General features: G+C 46.0%; 1 protein-coding gene across 4 annotated transcripts in view; it reads left to right on the top strand.

The window, feature by feature from the left end:
* The first annotated feature begins 1,398 nt into the window (after positions 1 to 1,398).
* ENOSF1 (enolase superfamily member 1) overlaps positions 1,399 to 12,496 on the top strand; it is a 30,723-nt gene continuing 19,625 nt past the window's right edge. For 3 of the 4 annotated variants that reach the window (XM_049902160.1, XM_049902162.1, XM_049902161.1), the window contains exons 1-2: positions 1,399 to 1,566; positions 8,111 to 8,219. In XM_049902160.1, coding sequence (XP_049758117.1) covers positions 1,483 to 1,566; positions 8,111 to 8,219 — 193 coding nt within the window. In that variant the 5' untranslated portion in view covers positions 1,399 to 1,482. Of the gene's footprint in view, positions 1,567 to 8,110; positions 8,220 to 12,496 lie in introns of those variants that run through there. The other variant, XM_049902163.1, reaches the window with a different exon arrangement.

Below are 12,496 nucleotides of genomic sequence, written 5' to 3'. Positions count from 1 at the left end.
AGATGCTAATGTTTACAAATCCAATATTTGGATTTCAGACCACTCTTGGAAAATGACAAGATAGCAAGCTAGTCTCTACAGGACCACAATCAGCTGGACATGAATAACTGGCTACCCCTTTGTAAAGGAGCAGTCACAGTGCCCACTGCCTCACTCCCACCCTTTGCTTGCTGCTTCTCACCCAGCTTCTGTAGCCAGTTGAATTAATGATCTCAGCTTAACTCAAAGGGAACTAATCTAATGGGGGTTATACAGGTCACTGAGCAATAAAGGTGACCTGGATGTCTCTGAAAAAAATCCCTGCCATACCCACAGGCCCACATTTTAATACAGTATCTGTAGCCTTACCACCAGAGTTCCTAGGTGGTATAAATGGTTAACAGCTCAGATACTTGGAGGTTCAAGTCTACCCATAGGTACCTAGGGAGAAAGGCCTGGTGATCTATTTCTGAAAAATCCACCATGGAAAGCCCTATGGAGCACACTTCCACTCTGACACACATGGGGTCGCCACGAGTCCTAATCAACTGAACAGCAACTTTTTTTTTTTTTTTTTGGTTTTATTTTCCAAACATTTCATCTAATCTTCAAAGCATTCCCTTGAGGTAGGAATTGAAAGGCAGTGAGCTATACAGCAAGGCAAAGGGTCAGCGAAACTTCAAACATGTTATGGAAACGTGTGTACAATTTTTTTTTTTTTTTAAGAAAGTGTCCACAGCTTGCACGATGTTCTGAGGGATCCTACAGCGCCTAAAATACAAATCCCTGCTATCCAGAGGACAGGGCCCAGGCTTTGCAGCCAGGACACGCTGCCACTTCACTAGCTGAATCACCATTTAATGGTCCCCAATAAAATGAAAATGACCTAACTGTCTTGCAGGTTTGGGGGGATAAGAGATCATGTATTACTGAAGCATCAGGAGGAGTGCAATAAATGGTGCCCGCCTCATGATTTATCAGGTGGCAAACAGGCAGGCTGAGGACGATGAAGGGGCCCTAGGAGTTTCCAGCCCATTGCTCTTCCGGGTGCGCAGCCATCGGCCGGCGGGCTCCGGGTCAGGAGCCGAGCCACGCGTCAAAATCCGCTTCGGGGAACTGACGCCGGTCAGACGTGCTTCGTCCCCGTCAGCGCCGCTGCGGGGCAGGTCGTTCCTCAGAGCCTCCAACTCCGGTGGCCGCTGGCCGCGGCGCAGCAGCCTGCTCCCCGAGCTCTGCCGCGAGCCTACGGGAGTGCGCGCCGGGCAGCGCCCGCCAGTCGCAGCCGGAAACGTAGCGCGAAGGGGCGCGCCCCCGGGGCCCGGGCCGGGCCTACAACTCCCGTCACGCCAAGTCCCAGGGCGCGGCCGCGCCCCCGGGACCCGCGGCCAATCCGCGCCGCAGTCCGGAGTCCGGAGGGAGGCCGCCGCCGCCCTCGCGCGCTCCTGGGATCCCGAGTGGAGCCGACGGCGGCGGGGACGGCGCGGCTAGAGGGCGCGGGCGGGCATGGTGCGCGGCAGGATCTGCGGGCTGTCGGTCCGCGACGTGCGCTTCCCCACGTCGCTCGGGGGCCACGGCTCGGACGCCATGGTAAGCGACGGCTGAGGCGCGGGAGGCGCGCGTGCGCTGGGGGGCCCCCACCTTGGGAACCGTTGCTCGGAAAAGTGGGAGGCGGGGCGGTGGGGGAAATTTTTTTCCAGCCGTGGGGGAATAAAAGTGTCCGGAAACTCTCCACCCTCCTGGTTGTTTTCGTGTTTGCTGGGGTTTAGGATTTCCCCTTTTTTGCATTTATGATTCCCACATTGCTGGAAATGGTAGGATGTGTAATATACAGCAATAACCAGAAGGTTTGTTGAGTCCCCCCCAAAGAAATCCGAGAGCACAGAGCTGGCTTCTTCTGTACGGAAAACTGGATGGGTTGGGGGTGATGGAGACCAGGAATCCTGGAGTGAGAGTTTTGGGTGGTTATCCTGTCTTCGACACAACTTGCTATGTGACCCGGGGAAAACTCTAACCTCTCTGTGCCTCTCAGGGCCACCTGTGAAGAGAAGGAGTCACAGTCGGGCCGAGAAACCAGACAAGTTTCTAAGAACTCTGGGTCACATGAAAGATACCCGATTGCAGAGAAGGCCTAAGGCTGGGGCTGGTGAAATTACGTGAAAATATGGATATAAACGGGTTTGTCATGTAGAGAGTCTTAAGAGAAACAGTAAAGTAAGGGCATGGACTTTTACTTCCTCCTGACTGCTGAAGGGCCTTTTGAGAATGTTAGAGGAAAGAGAAAATGAAAAACCAAAGTGGAAAAGTAAAGAGGGCCCGTTGAGACTGTCACCCTGAGTCACTCTTTAAACCTAGAATTCAGCCTATCTCTTGAGATCACCTTTTAGTGAAACAGCAGAGTGGCACACAAGATAAAGAATATTACTGGTGAGATCAGTGCCCTACTTAAAAACCATCAGTAAGAGACCCAAAGGTCAACAATTTCTCTAGAGCAAAGATGAGAAGATAAGGGCGCAGGTAAATTAGAGTATGGGAAGGGAACAAACAGAACACAAAGAGAGTGTTGACACACTGTGGTAAATGTAACTATGTTACTGAACAATTTATATGGAAATTGTCAAATAGCAACCTAACTTGCTAGGTAAACTATCACCAAAAACTCAATAAAATATTTAAAGAAAAAAAAAAGGCACGTTAGAAAAAACCCCAGACCACCTAGTGCAGTGATTCCCAATTATATGAGCTCTGTGCAGGGTCCCCCACCGAGCCCTCACTGCCTCTTCTGGTGCTGGCCTTGAATCTCCACTGACCACATGGCCGCAGCAGAAAAAGTTGCATCTGTATGGGATCGATGTGTGAAAACATGCCAGCAAGTGAGAAACGTAAATGTTAGGATAATGGTTACCTCTGCAGAGAGAGGGGAGTGTGGTCAAGGAGGTGTACGCAGGACTAATTCGGACTGTAATGTTCCCTTGAGTTAGGTCGAGGGCACATTAGTGTTCATTACGTTATCTGTACTCTTTGTGTGCCTGAAATATTTTATAAAAATAAGCTTATTGTGGGGACCATGGTCTCAGGGAACATCTAGCTCAATTGGCATAACATAGTTTGTAAAGAAAATGTTCTACATTCTACTTTGGTGAGTAGCGTCTGGGGTCTTAAAAGCCTGTGAGTGGCCATCTAGGATACTCCACTGGTCTCACCCCTTCAGGAGCAACGAAGAATGAAGAAAACTGAAGACACAAGGGAAAGATTAGTCCAAAGGACTAATGGATCACGTCTACCACAGCCTCCACCAGACTGAGTCCAGTACAACTAGGTGGTCCCTGGCTACTACCACGGACTACTTTGACAGGGATCACAATAGAGGGTCCTGGACAGAGCTGGAGAAAAATGTAGAACAAAATCCTAACTCAAATAGAAAGGCCAGACTTGCTGGCCTGACAGACTGGAGAAACCCTGAGAGTATGGACCTAGACACCCTTTCAGCTCAGTAATGAGGTCACTTCTGAGGTTCACCCTTCAGCCAAAGATTGAACAGGCCCATGGAACAAGACTAAAGGGGCATACCAGCCTTGGAGCAGGGACTGGAAGGCAGGAGGGGACAGGAAAGCTGGTAATAGGGAACCCAGGGTTGAGAAGGGAGAGTGTTGACATGTCATAGGGTTGTTAACCAATGTCATAGAACAATGTATGTACTAACTGTTTGATGGGAAACTAGTTCTGTAAACCTTCATCTAAACTTTAATAAATAAATAAGCCTTTCAGGAATCCCCAGGTGATGCAAATGGTTAATGCACTTGGCTGCTAACCAAAAGGTTGGAGGTTCAAGTCTACCTAGAGGTGCCTTGGAAGAAAGGCCTGGCAATCTACTTCCAAAAAATCAGTCATTGAAAACCCCAAGGAGCACAGGTCTACTCTGACACACATGGGGTCGCCATGAGTCAGAATCGACTTCACAGCCGCTGGTTAACTGGTTATTAATCTCAAGTATTCTCTGTGAATCCATGTTATTGCTAATAATAACAATAATAAGCATCTCGTTAAATAAAGTTATTAAATGAGAAAGCATGTCTTTTATTCTGAGATTAATTTCTTCCCACTTTTTTCAATCTTTAAATATCTTTTTTTTTTTTTTGATCTATAATGTTAAATGACTTAAAAGACACCCACCTGACAATCTTTTGTAATCTCCAAATGTTTGAAATTTTCCTGGCTTGTAAAATCCAGACACTCGATCTAGTGCAACTGCCTTTGCTCTGAGGCCAAGCAGCGTGGATAAGCCACAGAATCTCTCCAAGCTTTTGTTTTCTCATTTGTGAAATGCTTCATACATGTAAATGAGATGCCTATAAAGGGCTTAGCCAAGTCTGATACAGAGAAGACCCTCAGTATGTTGGCTATAATTGTTATTTACATATGAGGAAACTGAAGCAGAAGCGATTCTGATTTGGACTTGCCTGTACTTTGTAATCAAATGGTCGACAGTTCAAGTCCTCCCGGGGCTCCGCGGAAACCCTATGGGGCATTGCATAGGGTCGCTATGAGTCGGAAACAACTCGATAGCACTATTTTTTTTTTTTTTGTACTTTGAATGTGCAAAGTGTTAAGGTAGAAGAATTTAAGAAATGGAATTTGGGCCTGAGTGGTTTATGACCCCTGGGTAAGGAGAGATAATCTGACATCTGTGTTGCAAGCTCATAAATACTTGAGTATTTATCTGCTGGAGATACGTGTCCTGGGCTGGTTCTTAGTGCCTTCTTAATAGAATGTGCTACTTTGCAATTCTCGGCCGTACTGCCATCGCTCTCGTGATTGCTTCACATGCCCTGACGGTGTGCTGGACTCAGCAATTCTGCTACGTTCAGGACTTAGCAGAGTAAACTTTCCTGCTCAAAAGTAGGATATTTACATGAATGAGCCTTGAAACTGTCCCCAGAATCTGTTAAAGCAAAGATTTCTTAGAAATGCAGAGCACACAGTCCTCTGGTGTATATACCCTTTGCTTTCCTGTTCAGGCACTCCCCAGGGTCCCAGAGAGCCTGGGGCTGATAGCCCAGACCCCAGCTCCAGCTGACCCCTTGCCACTTCCCAGTACTTTTCCTCCTCTTTTCTCATTGTCTGGTGAGCTCCTTGGAGAGGCTGTTCCAGACCACTTTGTCCTCCAGGCCACCGCCCTCCACCCTCACCAGTTAGAAGGTGTTGCCCTACACCACTAAGAAGACTAAAGACAAGTGTACCCAGAAGACTGAAGACAAGTCTCCAAAGCAAACCTTTCACCCTTCCTTTTATTCTCCAAGTCATGTTCTTCTCCAAAACTAATCTACCCTCCTGTGCCCCCATTCCCACCCTTCTTGACTCCTGGGGCTGCCATTCTATTCTCCTCCTCCTCCAGTATGTTCAGTCTTCGGTCTCTCCCTCTCCAGTGGTTCCTTCTCCATCCCATGTGGACACAGCTTCCTCCCAACCCTAGCACCTCTCTCTCACCCATTCTGCAACTGCCCCTTCCTCGTCAAACTCTGAGTTACTAGTCTAAGCCTGTTGCCTCACGTTCTTTGCACCTACTTCCTCCTCAATCTGAAATGCACTTCTATTTCCTTCTTCTCCTGAAATTGCCCGTATTCTGCATCCACTGTCCTTACCCTCAGCTCCATTTCACACTGTCTACTGCCACCTATTCTGCTGGCCTCCTACCTCGCTGACTGTTCCTTCTCATCCTGTACTAACCCCTCTTCTTCTCTCTCCAAGGCTCAGGGCCCAACACCCCCCTTCTTGCTGCATGCTCCCGTTTAGACCACATTCGTGGCTTCAGTGCCACCTTTCTGCCAAAGACTCCCAAATCTCATTTGTGGACCTCCGTCTCATTTCAAGTGCAGTGCCATCTGGGCATTTCCAGTTGGATTTTTGTCCTTCGTGCTAAACAACACCATCACTACTGGTTGCCATGGAGTCGACTGTACCTCATGGCAACCCCGTGTGTGTCAGAGCAGAACTGTGCTCCACTGGGTTTTCAGTGGCTGATTTTTCAGAAGTAGGCTGCCAGGCCTGTCCTCCAGGGCACCTCTGGGTGGACTCGACCCCCCAACCTTTCAGTTAGCAACCAAGCACATTAATGACCCAGGGCCTCCCAGGCTAAACACAGTCTGTCTAAATTGGAACTCATCAGCTTCCATCCCCAGTCTTGCTCTCCCTTGTGATCCGTCTGAGATCATTTTGCCAGGTACGTGCACTCAGAAGCTTAAAGCCACCTTTGGCTCATCCCATCCTTTTGACCCTCATCTAAGGCTTCAGCTAAAGGTTTCCCTTTTCTGTTCTTCTCCATGTAACCCAGGAACTGTCGATGGGTTTTTAATTCATGGAATTGTAGCCTTATCTCCCAGCTCTTTCTTCAAGGACTCAGATCAGGCTGTCACCAACCCTTGAGTCCATTCCAGTCTTTCTCCTTTTCATCCCCCTTACTGCTTTCACTGCTACCATTACCTCCATCTAGATACACAACTGGAATTATATATTCCACCTAGAATATCCGCCTAGAATAGGCTGCCCTCCCAGATCCTTTCTGCCCCTTCCCCAGTGAAAAGTCCCCATCTCAGCTGACCAGCTCAAGTGCTATTTTCACCATAAAGCCTTTTCCAGCTTCGACTGTGTTTAACTAATAGTCCTCTCTGCCTGTCTGTTGTAATTTGCATCTCCCCCAGAGACTTACCATGTTCTGCCTTATATTATTAGTTTTTATAACCGGGTTTTCAACACTAACTTCTCCAAGGGCACATCCTATATCCTCCTCAGAAACCTCCGTTGCTGACACACAGCTGGTGCTCACATCGCATTGAATTCCCCTGACTGTAGTTTGACACCAGACTCAGGCCCTCCTGTGCATCCCGTATTTTTTTTTTTGTTGAATAGAGGGATTTAAATTCTGCCTCCAAAACGTACAAGTCATGTTATCTTGGACAAGTTATCAAACCTCTTTAAAACTCAGTTTCGTCACCTGTAAGATAGGGATGACCTCCTACTCTGATATTGCTGTGAGGATTAAATTAAACCATTGACGCTCTTAGAATAGTGCCTAGCACAATAAAAAACAACCCAGCACAATAAGGGTTATGTAATAATAATAATCGTAATAAGTTGACACACTCCTGTGCAGAGTTCTTTAATAGTTGCATCCACATTCAGATCTTCTGCCCCTTGCTTTTTGGGGTCTGCATTACCTGCCCCCACACCCTTTATCCAATCTTACTTAGAAGCCAGTGTCCTTGTGGGCCTTTTGCTTTTCTGTCCCACACAGTCTCTGGGGTTTGTGTGTTCTCCCGTGCCTGGGTGCTTTTGTCTGCCTCTTTTCCCAGCCCATCCGAGTGGTCTTTGTCCCCTCAGGAACTCCTTTAAGTTCTACTTCCTCTTTGTTCTTCTTCCTTGAACGTCTGTAGCGTTTCTAAGCCACCACACTTCAGCATGGAACCGTATAATGTCTTGGCTTCTTCTCACCTGGTTCATGTGTGTCGGCTTCTTCTCCCTGCTGTGTGATAAACTTCTAGAGACAGACTTATTATTTCTGCATCTTCCATATCACAGACGGTGTTGAGCTTCGTAATAGTTGGTTAATAAATACTTGTTATAAAATACTGTTTGAGAGTAAAACAGAATAAAACAAACAAACAAAAAATGGGTCAGTTTATTTGTCTTGAAGCTTTAATTCTTCCTTTTCCCCCAGTCATCTCGTCTGAACTTGTGCCCTTGTATTTTAGCTCTGCTATAAACTGCTGCAATGAGGATAAGTCTAATTTTACACAAAAGCTTTCTGAAACCTTGGTGTGTTCACTTCTAAGATGCTTGTGGATGTTACTTTGTTCAAAGAACTGAGATGGCTGTTCTGGGTTTAAAATTGAGCTGAAGGCCAAAGATGACATAATTGCAAGCTGACATTAGACATGTGTACATTACACCTGTTAAAATAATTTGACTCTTTCAGCAGGGCGTTCTTGTCCATTCAGAGCTCCTATGTTTTGTTTGGGGCACGTGAATGGTTTCCTTAGATTGGAGCTTTCTTGCATATCCTCTGTTGCATTTTCCAGCCTGTTTTTGGATTTCTCATGTTTGCTTTATTTGGGTGGGGGCATATTTTTTCCTGCAGCACACAGACCCTGACTACTCGGCTGCCTATGTCATCCTAGAGACTGATGCGGGAGATGGTCTCAAGGGATATGGAATTACCTTTACTTTGGGAAAAGGCACTGAAGTTGGTGAGTTGAACATTCTTTTAAAGTTCCAGAATGCTTAATTGTCCCTTGGATCCAGTGCTAGCTGTATTTTTCTTTGTATTTATACTGCTAGAAGTGAGTAAAAACATTGTTTCTGGTTTGTTATTTATTTCATTTGGAAAAATTAAAAACTGGCAAAATTTGGCCTCTCTCCTTGCAGTCCCTTATAAACTATTGAAAAATCCTTGAATCTTTGTCCATTTCTCTGTTGTGATAACTACAAAAATGCTATTCTTTGGCTTTTGGCTTTTGGCCACTGTGGGGCTTTGAAGGGCTGAGCTAGGCTAGTGACCAAGGAAGGCGAGAGGATTAGCCTTGAGCTCATGTAGCAAGGCTTAGTGTGATGCGCATAGGAGTCTCCTTGCTTTTCAAAATATTTCCCACCAAGTTGGTTTGTAATTCACTCATCTTCCTGGCAAAAAAAAGTGAAAGGGGGGGAGGGGCTTTGGCCTGCCCAATTTCAGAAGTCTCATTTGGAACAGCAGTCTTTAGGGTGCACACATTTAAGTCTCTCACTCAGAGTTGGGTGCGATCTCAGTGGTGATCTCGAGCCCCTCATTTTTTGTTTTTTTAATTTAAATATTTTTTAATTTTAGTTATTTTTTAGTTGATAATATACACAGAAAATATACATCAACAGTTTCTACATGTACCACTTAGTGACGCTGACCACATTCTCTGAGTTGTGCAAACATTCCCACTCTCCTCTTCTGAGCTGTTCCTCCCCATTAACATAAACTCACTGCCCCCTAGGGTTCCTAGCTAATCTTTCTGAGTTCCTGTTGTCACTTTGATCCCATATATGAAAAAACCCAAACCAAACCCATTGCTGTCAAGTCGGCTGTGACTCATAGCAGCTCTGTCAGACAGGTAGAACTGGCCGCAGGGCTTCCAGGAGCTGCTGGCAGATCCGACCTTTTGGGTAGCAGTCGTAGCTCTTAACTGCGGTGCCCCCAGGGCTCCTTGATCCCAAAGATAGTTCTTAAAAGAGTATAATGCGCAAGGCAGACCTTTTTACTAGTAAGCTAAACTATTGTTTAGTTTTAAGGAGACTTCAAGGGATATTTTTGGAGTCTGTCTCAGGGCAATGGTTTCCGAGGTTCATCTACCCCCAGTGGCTCCAGGAAGTTTGGAGTCTGTGAGAATTTGAAATTGTTCCCCATTTTTCCTCTGAGTCCCTTGTTTTTGAAAAAAGGAAAGTGAGGCCCAGAGAGCTACTCTGATAGCCCGGAGTGCTTTCTTTATGGAGCATTCAAATATAAATTATTTGTTTATATTTTTTGGCTATGAAATACATGTGTGTGATACAAAATTCGAGAAGTACAAAAGGGAGACCTTCGTCAAGTCAACATCAGTGGACCATGAGGAGCCAAAGCCAAATTATGAATGGAGGAAGAGTGAGGGTCCCAGAAGGGAGGAAACAGATTCCGTAACTTTGGTGGTGATGGGAGGCCTCTTTTGCAATGTCAGTCCTCTCTAGTTGTAGAATTAAATTCTTACCCACTGAAAGTTTTTTTTTAATTTTTAGTATTGTTGAGCAGACGAAAGTAGAGCGTGTATGTGTTTGTGTGTGTGTGTGTAAGAGAGGAGATGGATGGATGGGTGGGTGAGTGGGTGGGTGGATGACAAGGGCACCTTTCTTGAACTTTAAATTGATAGCACCAGTGTGACCACTGTTCTAGCCATTGGTAGGGGCTGGTGAGTGGTCATCAGTCAGTCATTCTCCAGACTTGTCTTGAGGGCTGCTATGTATCAGGCACTCTGTTAGCCACTGGAGAAATAATTTTTAAGAGGGAGAGAGAGAAAGAAGACAGAGTCTCAACATACAAGGAACTTAAAACTTATCCGGGAGACAAACACAAAAGGAATTTTCATAGTACAGTGTGGGAATTACTCTTTTTAAAAAGTGTGTACAAGATGCACCGAGGGGGCTGGTTCACTCTGTCTAGGAGGGCCAGGGAAGGCGTCAGAGCACAGGTGACGCTCTGAGGTGCATCTTGCGGGGTAACTAGGAATTTTCCAGGCAGAAGGAGGAGACCGGGAAGGTATTCAGGGCTCCTCTCCCTCTCCTCCCCCCACTACATCATTGATTTACTGTTTGAGTTTTCCCAAGATAGTGGTTGATTTTATCGTGATAGATTTGGGAGCTGTTTTTCAGCTCCTCCTGCAATCTTAATGGTCCCTGCTTGTAAGCTGAGCACTTTTGGAAGCTGCAGTCTTCCCCTACACTGCAGACCATACAGCACAGCCCCTGAAGGTTGGGTTAAATTCTTCAGGCTTACAAAATACAGCAGCACCTTCCTCACTATGGGACAGGCCATTGGAACCACGCCGATGGTTCCAAGACTCTGTCCTTAGGCAGTCAAGACTTGGAGCTGCTGCTTTTAGAGCTTTGCTGCCTTGCGCCCACAGCAGAGGGATTGTAAGCAGGCTGTGTGCTCACTAGGACGATACCACACTCTCCTTGGGTGGTTGCTGAGGTCAGCGCAATAGGGCCTTCACTAACCCCTCCTCTCCTCCACTCCCACCCCTCCTATAAGCCCTTTTTCTCAATCTGTCTCACTCTAAAAGCTCCACTGAAACCTGTTCAGCATCACAGCAACACACAAAACCTCTACTGACAGATGGGTGGTGGTCGTGCCTGAGGTGCTTTGGCTGGGAATCGAACCCAGGTCTCCTGCACAGAAGGCAAGAATTCTATCACTGAGCCATCACTGCCCCTTTGGCAGTTTACACAGAGTCTAAGTTACATAGTCCTGGTATACCTCTCAAGTTGGGGTAAATCCATTTCAGTCTCGATGGTTTTAATAAATGACTGTTTTGTGGTCATATTGTTGGCTTCCGCCTTTTTCAGACCACAGTGTGCTAGAACCCACTTAGCCTCGCTGCATATTCCAGTGGCTCACTACCGTCTCACAGTGCTACACAGCACTTGCATGAAAGATGGACTTCCGTTAGCTCAGCCGTTCTCCTGCAGCCTTTATCAGCTTACTTACCTAATCAATCATTCTTTTATGATCCAGAGAACTAAAAAAAGAGTGCTTTCTTCATTACTGTGAAGAGAGTGGTTATGTTTGTGTGTGTGTGAGAGAGAGAAGGAGAGAGGGTGGGTTGGTTATGTTGCTTTTTTAAAGTATAGAATAAACTAATGTAGGTTTTAAAGGATAGGAAAAGAATAAAGAAGAGATGGAAAAGGAAGAAATTTAAGAGAGGGAAGTAGCCTCAAGCGTTTGCACCACCGCCCAGACTCAGGCACCCATGGTTATCACAGGCTTTACTGCATCTCCTTCCAGTGCTGGGGGGTCCTAGGGAATGAGGGTGACTGGAGAGAACGCCTGGGTTTAGTCAGCAAGAAGCTGCCGTCAAGGGCCAATTGTTCCAGACGCATTTCCCACCCACCCCATCCAACAGGCAAGCCTGAAGCGGACTGTACTCCACCCTGGGGTCAGACCACCCTGGCGAAATTTCGACGAGTGCAGTAAATTTTAGTTAACTTCCTTCAGTGGACTCATTTTCACCAAGGGAAATCCAGGTACTGTGTGCATCTCTTAGGGCCATAAAAAGTGAGATCACACTTAGCTTTTGTTAAGTACTTTGACTATCCTGGTGCAAACCAGTGGTGTGCCTCAGGCCATGATTTATAGGAACAATCAAAGCAACAATACTGAGGTTTGATAAAGATAATCACATAGCTTACTATGAGCTGCTTTCTCTTCAGATTTTCTTTAATCCAAGAACACCAAGCACCAAGGAGTGAGGAGGATTCAGTCTTCTTGAGTTCTAGGGAATGAATATCTGAACTAGAATGATTATTTATGCCGTTAATAAAAGCCCTAGAGAACAGGGAACGGGTGGCTCAGCCTTAATGGCTGTAGACTACAGCAGGTGCACAGTCATCTGAGTTGTTTCACACAAAGGCCAGGCACGGCCTAAGAGCACGTGGTCCCACTTTAAAAACTTCCTTCTCATAGTATCTGGTATTCAAACTGTTTCACTACAGCTGTCCTATTAGAAGATCTGAGAATTTTAATACTGAAGCAATGGCAATACCAAACAACAAGTTTATCAGTTTATTTGTTTCTTTTTTTGTAATAAATTAATTGCTTTGGGGCTAAGTTAATGACTTGATTTAATTATTTTGGTCGTTTGGTGTTGTTTAGCTGCTGTCAAGTCAGCCCCTGACTCATGGTGACCCCATGCATAAAGGGATCAGACACAATCCATAGAGTTTTCAGTTGGCTGAATTTTTGGAAGCAGAT

This window comes from Elephas maximus, chromosome 11, assembly GCF_024166365.1.
Source record: "Elephas maximus indicus isolate mEleMax1 chromosome 11, mEleMax1 primary haplotype, whole genome shotgun sequence".
In the NCBI taxonomy this organism is placed as follows: domain Eukaryota; kingdom Metazoa; phylum Chordata; class Mammalia; order Proboscidea; family Elephantidae; genus Elephas; species Elephas maximus.
The sequence above is the reverse complement of the archived record's forward strand: the minus strand, read 5'-3'. Positions and strand labels throughout refer to the sequence as shown.